Source organism: Lepidochelys kempii, chromosome 5, assembly GCF_965140265.1.
Source record: "Lepidochelys kempii isolate rLepKem1 chromosome 5, rLepKem1.hap2, whole genome shotgun sequence".
Classification (NCBI taxonomy): domain Eukaryota; kingdom Metazoa; phylum Chordata; order Testudines; family Cheloniidae; genus Lepidochelys; species Lepidochelys kempii.
In genome coordinates this window covers 104,520,503-104,533,707 of record NC_133260.1, presented here as the reverse complement: position 1 = coordinate 104,533,707, position 13,205 = coordinate 104,520,503, and the positions used below count along the sequence as shown (strand labels likewise).

Sequence of the window (13,205 nt, the reverse complement as noted above, 5' to 3'; positions counted from 1 at the left end):
AAGGCGGGCTCCCAGACCCTGAAGGCGGAGAAGGGACCTCTGGTGAGTGTAGCTTTGTAAATATTATACATCGTTTAAAAGCAAGTGTGTTTAATGATTAATTTGCCCTGGCATTCGTGGCCAGTACAGCGACTGGAAAAGTCTGTTAACGTGTCTGGGGATGGAGCGGAAATCCTCCAGAGACATCGCCATAAAGCTCTCCTGGATGTACTCCCAAAGCCCTTGCAAAAGGTTTCTGGGGAGGGCAACCTTATTCCGTCCTTTATGGTAGGACACTTTACCATACCAGGCCAGTAGCACGTAATCGGGAATCATTGCGGAACAAAGCATTGCAGCGTACGGTCCTGGTGTTTGCTGGCATTCAAACAACATCCGTTCTTTATCTCTCTGTATTACCCTCAGGAGAGTGATATCATTCATGCTCACCTGGTTGAAATAGGGTGGTTTTAGTAAGCGGACATTCAGAGGTGCCCATTCCTGCTGGGCTGTTTGCCTGAGACTACACAGAAATCTTCCCCACTGTTAGCCACACAGTGAAGGGAGGGGTGAAGCCATCATCCCAGAGAATTGGGTGTATGTGTGTGCCTGCGGGGGGGCGTTAGTTGGGTTTCTGCTGTACGTGAACCCGGAAACCACAGCCCCTCCTTTTAAATTGCCAACCCATTTTTAATGGGCAACCCAACAGCTACTTCGTATGGGAAATGATGGCACTGCTGTTTGACGCCATTCCCACATGTTATGAAGCTTAAAGAAGCCAAAAGACTGTGGCTTACCATGGCTGCCTGCAAGCCAAATTCCGCTGCCCGGCCCTGCATGAGTGATCTCTCACAGCAAACTGGCATACCCTCAATAAGAGGCAAAATGCGAGCTTGTAATGAAAGCACATATGCTATGTAATGTTAATAGCAAGGTTTACCGTGAAAGAGTATACCCATTGTTCTATGTAATGTTAACAGCAAGGTTTACCGTGAAACAGTATACCCATTGTTCTATAAAATGTGTCTTTTTAACTACCACTCTCCCTTTTTTTTCCCCTCCACCAGCTGGATATGTTTCTCCTTCCCAGAGTCTAGCAAAGACTAGAAGGCGAAAAAAACGCACTTGTGATGAAAAGTTCTCTGACCTCATGCTGTCCTCCCACACTGACAGAGCACAGCAAAATACATAAAGGCAGACAATCTCAGAGTGCAAGAAAACACAATATGGCCGCGAGGAGAGGTGGCAGGCTGAAGATGGTAGGTGGCGTCAGCTTGCTGAAAGAAGGCAGGAGTCAGTGCTCAGGCTCCTGTGGGATCTAACTCATATGCTCCAGCATATGGTTGAGCTACAGGAAAGGCAGCAGGAGAAAAGACTGCCGCTACAGCCCCTGTGTAACCAACTGCCCTCCTCCTAAAGTTCCATAGGCTCCTCACCCAGACACCCAAGAACGTGGTGGGGGGGGCCCTCCGGCCACTCCACCCCAGAGGATTGCCCAAGCAACAGAAGGCTGGCATTCAATAAGTTTTAAAGTGCTGTGTGGCCTTGTCCCTCCCTCCTTCACCACCCCACCCGGTGCTTCCCTCCTCCACCACCCCTCCCGGGCTACCTTGGCAGTTATCCCTCTATTTGTGTGATGAATAAATAAAGAATGCATGAATGTGAAGCAACAATTACTCTATTGCCTCTGCAAGCGGTGATCGAAGGGGGGAGGGGAGGGTGCTTAGCTTATTGGAAAGTAGAGTGAAACTGGGAGGGGTGTAGGGGTGGGGGGGTTTGGTTTCCACCAAGGAGAAACAATCAGAACTTTCACACCGTAGCCTGGCCAGTCATGAAACTGGTTTTCAAAGCTTCTCTGATGTGCACTGCACCCTCCTGTACTCTTCTAACCGCCCTGGTGTCTGGCTGCGCATAATCAGCAGCCAGGCGATTTGCCTCAACCTCCCACACTGCCATAAACGTCTTCCCCCTTACTCTCACAGATATTGTAGAGCACACAGCAAGCAATAATAACAATGGGAATATTGGTTTCGCTGAGGTCTAACCGAGTCAGTAAACTGTACCAGCACGCTTTTAAATGCCCAAATGCACATTCTACCACCGTTCTGCACTTGCTCAGCCTATAGTTGAACAGCTCCTGACTACTGTCCAGGGTGCCTGTGTATGGCTTCATGAACTACGGCATTAAGGGGTAGGCTGGGTCCCCAAGGATAACTATAGGCATTTCAACATCCCCAACGGTTATTTTCTGGTCTGGGAATAAAGTCCCTTCCTGCAGCTTTTGAAACAGACCAGAGTTCCTGAAGATGCGAGCGTCATGTACCTTTCCTGGCCACCCCAAGTTGATGTTGGTGAAATGTCCCTTGTGATCTACCAGTGCTTTCAGGACCATTGAAAAGTACCCCTTGCGGTTTATGTACTTGCTGCCTTGGTTCTCCGGTGCCAAGATAGGGATATGGGTTCCGTCTATGGCCCCACCAGTTAGGGAATCCCTTTGCAGCAAAGCCATCCACTATGACCTACACATTTCCCAGAGTCACTACCTTTGATAGCAGCAGCTCAATGATTGCGTTGGCTACTTGCATCACAGCAACCCCCCACAGTAGATTTGCCCACTCCAAACTGATTCCCGACTGACCGGTAGCTGTCTGGTGGTGCAAGCTTCCACAGGGCTATCGCCCCTTGCTTCTCAACTGTGAGGGCTGCTCTCATCTTGGTATTCTTGTGCTTCAGGGCAGGGGAAAGCAAGTCACAAAGTTCCATGAAAGTGCCCTTACGCATGAGAAAGTTTCGCAGCCACTGGGAATCATCCCAGACCTGCAACACTACGCAGTCCCACCACTCTGTGCTTGTTTCCCAGGCCCAGAATCGGTGTTCCATGCCATGAACCTGCCCAATTGACACCAGGATGTGCACATTGCAGGGGTCCGTACTTTGTGAGAAGTCTATGTCCATGTCCTCATCACTCTCATCACCACGCTGCAGTAGCTACTTCCTCAGCTGGTTTCGCTTTTCTTGCAGGTTTTAGTCCTGCATATCCTGCTGGATAATGCGGGCAGCGTTTACAGTGCTCATACTTGCCACAGTGATCTGAGCGGGCTCCATGTTCCCAGTGCTATGGCGTCTGTGCTGAAAAAAGGCGCGAAACAATTGTCTGCCATTGCTCTGATGCAGGGAGGGGCGACTGACAACATGGCTTTCAGGGAATTAAAATCAACAAAGGGGGTGGCTTTGCATCAAAGGAAAAACAGAATGGCCCCCTCAAGGATAGAACTCAAAACCCTAGGTTTAGCAGGCTGTTGATTTCATGGAGGGAGGGAGGAGAAAATAAAAACAACACAAATCTGGTCTATTTCTTGTTTTGATCCACTTCATCTATTTTTATATATCTTGCTGGCAGCAGACCGTGCAGTATGACTGCTGGCCATCGTCGTCTCCTGGCTGCTCATTAAAAGACGATGCAGTAGGACTGCCGGCAGGACTGAATTGCCATGAGATGAAACTTAAAAGGGTAATGACCTGGCTGAGTCACTCCCATGTTTGCCCAAGTGCTCCTGACGTCTCCGAGGTCGGTTAAAAGAGCACCCTGGAGTACGTCGACGATGGCTACCAGTCATACTGCACTGTCTGCTGCCAAAAGGCAATGAGCGGCTGCTGTGTAGCAATGCAGTACCGCGTCTGCCAACACCCCGGAGACATATGGTGACGGTGAGCTGAGCGGGCTCCACGCTTGCCGTGGTATGGCGTCTGCTCGGGTAACCCAGGAAAAAAGGCACGAAACGGTTGTCTGCCATTGCTTTCACGGAGGGAGGGAGGGAGGGAAGGGGGGCCTGATAATTTGTACCCAGAACCTCCCGCAACAATGTTTTTGCCCCATCAGGCATTGGGATTTCTACCCAGAATTCAAATGGGCGGCGGAGACGGCGGGAACTGTGGGATACCCACAGTGCAACACTCCGGAAGTCGACGGTTCCCTCAGTACTGTGGACACACGCCACCGACTAAATGCTGGATAAATGTAGTAAGACCATTTGTGTAGGGACACGCACAATCGACTGTATAAAAACGCTTTCTACAAAACCGAATTCTATAAATTCGACCTAATTTCGTAGTGTAGACATAGCCTTAGACTCATAAGTATTATGGAGTGTGCAGCAGGCTGCTATGACCATGGGAATGTTTTCCTCAGTCAGGCCTAATCTGCCATAAAGGCAGTGCCAGCATGCTTTTAATCTGCGAAAGGCACATTCCACAGTCATTCTGCACCTGCTCAGCCTGTTATTGAAGCACTCCTTGCTGCTGTCCAGGTTTGCCGGGTAAGGCTTCCTGTGTCATGGGAGAAAGGAGTACGCTGGGTCTCCCAGAATCACTATGGGCATTTCAACATCCCCTACTGGAATCTTCTGATCTGGAAATAAAGTCCCTGCTTGCAGCTTTCTGTACAAGCCAGTATTCCTTAAGATGCGTGTGTCATGTACCTTCCTGAACCACCCCGCGTTGATGTCAGTGAAATGCCTATGGTGATACTCAAGCGCCTGCACACCATAGGGAAGTATCCCTTTCTACTGATGTACTCCACCCCAAGACAGTCTGGGGCCAAAATGGGAATATGCATGCCATCTATTGCCCCTCCACAATTAGGGAATCCCATTGCTGCAAAGCCATCCACTATTTCACACACATTGCCAAGAGTTACTGTCCTTCACAGCAAGATGTTCTCTCACACTTGCATTGACTCTGCCTCAACAGCGTACTTCCTGACTCCAAACTGATTTGCGACCAATGGGTAGCAGTCTGGAGTCACCAGCTTCCACACAGCGATCGCCATGTGCTTCTCCACTAAGAGGGCAAATCTCATTTTGGTGTCCTTGCACTGTAGTGCTGGGGCGAACTCCACACAGCTGGGGGACTGAAAGGATACATCATTAAACTGAAATCTTCATTACATTGTTTAGATGTGGTATGTCTTATAAGTGTATATTTAGGGCAAATGGATTGAGTATTTCCAGGTTTACTATAAACTCAAAATCTGGGAAACTAAATGGGGATGAAACAAAGTAAAATAATTGATGGAGGGGATGGGGAAGAAGATGAAAAAGAGGGCTAAGCTGAAGGTGCTAGAGAAGGTATCAGGACTGATAGTGCCTCCGACAGAAAACAAAGTCACACTTCTCTGTTGAACTTTGCCATTTCAAGAGTGCAAAAAGTCTCCAGGTCCAGTTAAGTGATTTGCTTGGTGTCAGGATCCCAAATATGGATGTGATTCCGGTACATGAGAATTATGAAGGGGGCAGTGGTGTAGGGTAAATGCAAGTAAAGCAGATGTGCTAACTTCTTACAGTGTTGCCAAACTTAAGAGCTAAATTCCAACACCACAGTGACTGAATACCTTAAAGCAAATTTACTGTATCCCATCTCTACCTTCTGTGGGGGTCTTCTGCAGTAGTGAGATCGGACACTTTTCAACTTTCTCTGCTATTAAAAAGCTAAGCATCTTACCCTCCTTTTTAACTTTCAAACTATTAGGGAAGGAAGGAAAGTAGTCTAACCCAACCTTTTGTCTAAGGTTCTTGATCTATTGAATTTAGTAGTCTTTCACACCACATTTTTGGTGTAATATGGAAAAATCATCAGCTTTTCCTTTCCACGTTAGATTTTTGAGTTCATGGGCTTTTTAAAGAATGAGTTCCTTAATACTACATTTTAAACATCTTACAGTTAAGGCCTGGGCCTTCGCATTTGGAGGGGGTTTTGGTGCAAGAGAGGTGTGGGCTCTCTCAATATCTACATTCTGATCCGGGGGAAGACACAAAAGCCCTAGCAGTATGGTGGATAAAAATTCCAGAGGCCTCCCTTTTTCCATCTCCTCTGGAAGACCCACCATTCTCAGATTGTTTCTCCTCGATCTTCCTTCCAGATCATTAACCTTCTCCTACAGTGTTTTAATAGCCATTTCCTGTTGCTTTAAGATTATATTCATGGTACTCCCCGTGTCTTCTAGCAAGGAGAGTATATTAGCAGCTTCCCCATAGTCTTGATGCCAAGCTTTGCAAATTAGCTTGATGTGTACTAGTAATATGTTTGATCTCAGTTATATCTTGTGATACAAATTCCAAGAGAATGGACATCATGACCAAAACTTTTAGCCAGTCCATAATTTTATCTAGTCTCAAAGGGGTGGACTCTCCCTGATCAGCCATCCTGGGCCTAGAAGGGCCGTCTGACAATATCTGTTTTTTAGGATTTTGTGGAAATGTTTGAGACAGTGTGAATCCTCCTATTATTAACAGTTTTATTCCTCTTTTTTGGTAGGTAAGTTTCAGATTTCTATTATAGGACTTTCATGCACAAGACTTTTTTCAGCACAGAATTTTTATTTTGATACTTAATAAATGTGTCAGGGAAAATTTAATAAGAATCTATTAAATGGAAAAATTCTGGCATTCTTTGGTTTTCCATCAAAAGTAGAATTAACTGTGCAGCTTGAGAAGAATATTTCTGCTCTCTACATTATCACTTTTGGAAAGGATAGGGACTGTGGCTGGTCTGGATGTATATATAGTAACACATAAGGAATACATTCCTTGACACTGTCTCCAGAACATCAAATTTAATTCATTTCATGGAACACATGTGGGATAGCCCCTTTCTGGATTTTGGGGCCTGAATCTGCTGCCTATTAGGTTACCTAAAGTCATGGCTCTTCTGAGCATACATATGGGTGCAAGCATCAAACAGCATTTAGCTATACATGTTTAACTGGAAATGTTCAAGTGCAGGTGGAAGCTAGAGGGTTACGTATGGAGGAAGTATACTTTATTATTACTTATTTATATAGCTCAATAGATGTGCATGGTGATTCACAGAACAAAGAGAGAGATTCCCTGTCCAGAAAAACTTACAATATAAAGAACAGAGGAACAAGAGGGACTGTTTGAATTTAGGATGACAAGAGTGTTATATGGGCCACATGGGAAGCTAGCATTGGAGTCTTGGTGGTTAACATTTTTAAGTTATTAATCATTTTCATATGTTTAGCACTATAGCTTTATAGAAGAGCTTGACGAACTTTGTTCTGAGATGGTGTTGAGAGGAACGAACGCATGGGGGGCAGCATGAAAAAAAGTACGGAAGTGGCTGTGGGAGAAGAATATAAAGTTGGCATCCCGATTAGCAATTTGTATTGCGCAAAAGGATTATAAGCTCATCTGATGATTATATATGCTAAAGACTGTGATAAATTAAGAATTAATTCAGCAGATACACTAATGTTAATTTATTTCACTGCACAGCAGTAGATATAATGTCACTGAGTTAAATGTGTGTCACATTTCCCATGGCCTCAAAACTGTTCTACAAAACCTGCAACTATACTCGTAAAACAAATAATTAGGTGAACAAATGCAAAGCAAATATAACTTAATTTTACATGTGCAGTTTTGGGGGCACCATAAAATTGTTCCTCAAATTGTCAGTTCACAACGAAAATATTTTTTTAAATATTTTCTGTTGCATAAAAATAATGTTAAAATGAAACTGACTAGAAATTAACTATGAACAAAAGTGAAAGTGACTGTATTTTCATTTGCCAATCTTGAGAAAAATGAGAACACCCGTAGCATAAGAAGTAAAACATAAATTATTTTAAATCCTTTCATTTATAAAAGTTAAGAGTAGGAAAGGAAATTTGCTTTTTTAAAAACAGTGATATCTAACACTGTAGTGTACTGTGAAAGGGACAAAGAAACAGTGGGCACATTGTCTCTTGCATTAAAGAACAGCTGTGCAAAGGACCCCAAAATGTGGCTGCTTTTTGTCACAACTCTGACAAACATAATTCAGCAGCATCCACTAATGATGATGTCCTCTGCCTCTCATTCGCATTTCCATTAGAAACACCATTTTATCAATACCTTTTTCATTTGGGTAGAAATTTTGATTTTGGGTGAAACTTTGTTTCAAGCTTTGAGATAAGAAGCCAGTGTCTTTTCTGGTAAGGGGAATTTAGTGCCAGGAAGATTACAGGTAGCCAAGTGATGGCCCTGGAGACTGAAGTCCTCTGTTTATTCACAGAATAAGTACAACACAAGCAGTGCCCATGTAAGCTTCCTCAGACTACCTGCTAATGTTCTTTCACCCTTAGAGAATGTCAGGGCTGAACTGTAGCTCACACAATAGGCCCATTCAATCCTTGGCCTCTGCTCAGAATATAAACAAAGATGTCAATTGTGATGGTAGTTTTTGTGATTTGGATACCGGTCCACTAGGAATCATCTAAGGGCTATCAGTGGTTGTTCCCTATTTCTCTGCTTGTAACATTTTGAACTGATGATTTAATATGCAGATATATTACATCAAATATCCATTTCTAAGTAGTTCCATATAATGCATGAATCATCAAAAAAGTGGCAACAGAGTCAAAGGGCTGTCTAATAATTACTATATTATTGACAACATATAAAACACACTTTCATTAAAATTATTGAATCTGCATTGTTGTATCATTCTTATCAACTATGATTTTTAAAATTACATATTCACATGTTTGAATACCATTCTCAAACATATAATGAAATAAGCATACTTTTGAAATCTCCATCACCAAATGTCAGTGGATAAGCTCCGGGCTTTTCAATCTTGTACATTTCTTCTATAAAAAGGATTTTGCAATCATTTATTATGTCTTCTGGGCCTCTGGAGGGGGGGCAAAAAGAAAAGTATATTTAACTTTGTTTCTTTGATTCCTGTTGCTGTAATTGATAAACCTTGAGGAAGAGCTATAGCTAATAATCAGTGCCAGTTTTAATTTTTAAAATCCATAGAATTTTGGACTGTAGCTGTATTTACTTATTGCTCATTTTAAGCCGTCACAACCATTACATGCAGCACTGAATAATTTGGTCTAAACTGACAATAAAAATTCAACATAACGATATAACTTTTAACAAAGCCAAAACAATAAATAATTTACATCAGCACAAGGTAAATTAAATAACAAGCTAAAGAGTATCATCATATTGCAGATCAGCTAGTGCAAATATCAAAGGCACCAACTGATAGTTCATTCATTGTAAGTATTTTTTTAAGTTGTTTCTCAAACATTAAAATACTGTTTTGTTATCCAAAGTTAGCAACAGCAGACCAGACAAAATCAAAAGCTAGCAATGGCAGACCAGACAAAATGCAAAACACTCAAGAGGCACTATACATTATAGCAAACCTAAAAGAATTCTTATTGGCAATGATATAATAGAATTATACTGTTAGCAATGACAATGAATAGTGACTTATAACTGTGTTATAATATGCACTACTGAACTTAAACAGAAAGAAAAAATAATATGGTAAATAGTTTAAATTCTCATTGTACAAAAATCCTTTCAAACATTTTCAGTGTCTAAATGTTCAGGTTTCTTTTAAGTTTCACTTTAACGCTGACTTTCTTGGATTTCTAAACGTTTCAGAAAACTAAGGCCCCAAATCCAGCAAGAACAGATACAATATTCTAGTACATATTATAGTACGTATTCTTACACCCTTGACCACAGAGGGACTTTTTTTGACAGATGTCACAGTGCACAAACTCCCAATGGTACACAGCTAGTACTTCAAAGAACAAAACATTCATATTAAATGGGTGATGGAGGCCATTAATGAGTAAAGATAAAGATTTTAATCTCATACCCCCTACTCCACTTAATTTTCCTCCCGCTTTCCCAACTGATTTTAACTGCGACGGGTGACTGACAGAAAACTTTAGTCCTTCACTGTGCCAAGTTGTCTTTTCAGCTGCTATTTGTGGATCTCTTGCCACTTTCAATTTTACAATATAAAACTAAATTAGGAATTGTTCACAGTATTACCAATTTAGAGCCAAATCCTGCAAGTACTTACTACTTAGCAAGTCCCATTGACTTCAGCGGGCTACAGCTATTAAGTGGCTATAGGATCAAGCTGTTATACCCAAGAAGGGAAATTAGTTTCCTAATTGTAATTTTTATTTCTCATTATTGAGGGCATCCACTGATCTGGACATGACTTTATATTAGACCTGCTCATTCCATCACTGTGGAGGAAATCTGTGCTCCCTATCCCCATCATAATTTAAACTCCCTCTGTTGGACTGCTGCAGCACCATATTCTGACCCCAGAAGAGGGCATCCAAAATGAAACTACATAAACAACCTGTTAGAAAATTTTAACAACACAGTAGACAGGATTATCAGAATTAAAAGAACAACACCTTTTAATCAAGAACATTGTGATGTGTGTAAGGAGAGTCTATCCAGACATGGGAAGGTCCTTTCCATGAAAGGAAACTAAATTTTCTCTCTCATACACTGGCTAGACATTACCTATAGGAATTCTCTCTTACTGTTTCTACTTCCTGTGGAGCAAAAGAAACAAATACAACATGACATTTTTCTAGAGGGATTCATAGCAATGGACAATGTATGTACTCATATAATTTTATGAATTTCAATTGTATTTGATCGCATGGTTTAGCTTGAATGAAGCCCAAAATACCAAAAGCTCAATGAAGGAGAAAAAAATCATTATGATCGTGTTTAGGAAAGGAATTGCAAATTTCAAGAAGCCGCACTGCAAGTGTCAAAGTATAAAGTTTTATGGTTCTCTGTCCAAAACTCTGAAGAACCTTTTGCAGAGTAACTTTAATGCTTCCAGGAGGCATCTCAGTGGCTATTTTGCATGTCTGGTATACATTCAATCTGACCCAAATAGAGACTGAAGACTGAGGCACTGAAACATGGTTTGAGACCTCCTATGAAAAACAAACAATAGTAGCGGACTTTCATCACTGGCATAGACAGATTTTAAAACCCATTTCATGCCAAAAGTGTGACATTGCTTTTCTTACTGATGCTTAAGTGTAGGGGGAAAAAAAGAGGAATGAAACAGATGGATTTAATTTGAATTCTGTTCATTTTTGGTTTTCTACAAGATCAGGAAATGGATTAAGTACCATCTTTTCAAGGAAGAATTGAAAATGGGTTTTTTAATTGAAAAAACTCCTAGTTCAAAAACTCTCCTGCCTGAAAGTAATTGCTATGAGGAAACAAGGAGAGGCTTCCAGTCTAGGATTAAAAGGGGGTTTTGTAGGGTTCTAATGAACCAGGCTGAAAGTGCCACAGCAAAGGTACAGTGGAAGTCGCATCTTACACGGGGATTAGGTTCTAAAGTCAGCGCGTAAGGCGAAAATCGCGTATACTCAAAATTACCCTTTAAAATCCCTTAAATTGCCCATAAATTACAGTATACTGTACATGGTTTTGTGTATACAACCCTGTACAGTAATATGTATACAGTAATGTACAGTATCTAATAAAGAGTACATATGCAAAATATAATTTTACAGTACCCTATTTTTAATTACAGGGGGTAAATACAGGGGGCCATCAGGGCTTGATGTCGATCCAGGAGACAGAGGTGACGGAGAGCTTGGGTGACGAAGAGCAAGTGGTAGACGAAGTGGTTGGCTCTGGTTCAGCTCAAGAAGTTGATTGTGTAAGCTCATCTGCTGCTGGTTGTTTTTCCTTGAAAAACATGGTGATCGGCAACTGTCACTGTTGTCTCTTGAGCTGCTTAAACATTTCTTGATAAGGTCTCAAGTCGTCCATAATACTACGTGTGATTTTTTGAGGCTTCGTTCCATAGGGGGGACAGTATTCGGAAATTAAATCATTCAAGTATTTTGTTGCTTGGAACACTTCTTCATAAATTTTCTGATTCCAACTTGCTGGCTCTTCCTGTTCTTCGTTATCATCTTTGGCTTCTGTAGACTATTTTATCAGTTCCTCTAATTCTTCGTTAGTCAATGTTTCTCTATGGCTCTCAATTAATTCTTCAATTTCTTCCTCAAGGATGTCGACAAAGCCATCACCACCCACTTGCCTGGCCACCTGAACAATGCCTCTCACTTCTTTGTCAATGGTCGGGAAACCCTTAAAAATGGTCGGGAAACCCCTAAAATCACACATTCTTTCCATAGGTTTCGCCAACATGCATTGACTGTTTCAGGCTTGACTGCATCCATTGTCTGTTTAATATAAGTGATGCAATTGGCAATGTTGAAGGACTTCCAACACTCCATCACATTAAGACTGGGATCGGCATCCATAACGCTACGTATCTGTGAGAACGTAAGCCTTGTGTACGTGGCCTTGAAACAGCGAATCATGCCTTGGTCAAGAGGTTGCAGGATGGAGGTGGTATTGGGGGGGGGGGGGGGAGAAAGACTACTTCAACGTCGTTATGCACAAACTAGAGTGCCGCAGGGTGGCCAGGAGCATTGTCTATGATCAGCAATACTTTAAAGTCAAGTCCTTTCCTCTTCGAGGTACCGCCTGACCTCCGGAATGAAACACTTGTGGAACCAATCCAGAAATAATGCTGCTGTCACCCAAGACTTTTTATTTGATTGCCAGAACGCAGGCAGGAGATTTTTGTTCTTGCCTTTTAGGGCATGGGGATTTGCAGCCTTGTAGAGCAAGCCCGGCTTTATTAAATGCCCCACCGCATTGCCACAAAACAACACAGTCACACTGTCTTTAGCTGCTTTGAAGCCACGGGCTTGTCTTTCTGATTTCAAAATGTAAGTGCAGTTGGGCATTTTTTTCCAGTCTCATCAGCATTAAAAACTTGTTCCAGAAGATAGCCCTTTTCTTCTATGATTTTCTTTAATTGTTCGGGGTAGGCTTTTGCTGCCTCTTCATTGGCAGATGCAGCTTCCCCAGTAGTCTACACGTTTTTAAGGTTGAAGCAGTTCCTAAAACTGTTAAGCTGACCTTGGCTGGCTTTGAATTCCTTCTCATCAGAAGCCTATCCCTCTTTGGCGGGAGGTTTGAACAGCACTTAGAGACTAAGAGCCTTTTCTCGCAACGTGTTGCCATTGATAGGCACATGTTTACGGTTCATGTCTTCCAGCCATAAGTTTAATGCCTTTTCAGTCTTCACTAAAGTCTTATCACGCACCTGGTTCATCACCTTAGCAGTTATTGGAGCACTTAATGCCACGTCTTGACGAATTTCTCTCTCTCGAATCTTGATGGCATGGATGCTAGATTCGTTGTGGCCATATTTACACACCATGTTGGAGACCGACATACCATCTCCCAATAAGTCCAACACAGCCAGTTTTTCCTCCAGCGTTAGAACAGATCGCTGTTTCTTCAGCGGAGCACCAGATGAAGTAGTTGGCTTGCGCTTAG

The 13,205-nt window shown here is 42.3% G+C and overlaps 1 protein-coding gene across 5 annotated transcripts in view; it reads right to left on the bottom strand.

Moving 5' to 3' along the window:
- Window positions 1-13,205, bottom strand: part of UHRF2 (ubiquitin like with PHD and ring finger domains 2) — a 171,938-nt gene that overhangs the window by 68,259 nt on the left and 90,474 nt on the right. For all 5 annotated transcript variants that reach the window (XR_012159104.1, XM_073345307.1, XM_073345304.1 and 2 more), the window contains exon 5: window positions 8,561-8,670. Coding sequence is in view for 4 of the 5 variants with exons in the window: in XM_073345307.1 (XP_073201408.1) it covers window positions 8,561-8,670 (110 nt within the window). In the remaining variant the exon portion in view is untranslated. The remainder of the gene's footprint in view (window positions 1-8,560; window positions 8,671-13,205) is intronic.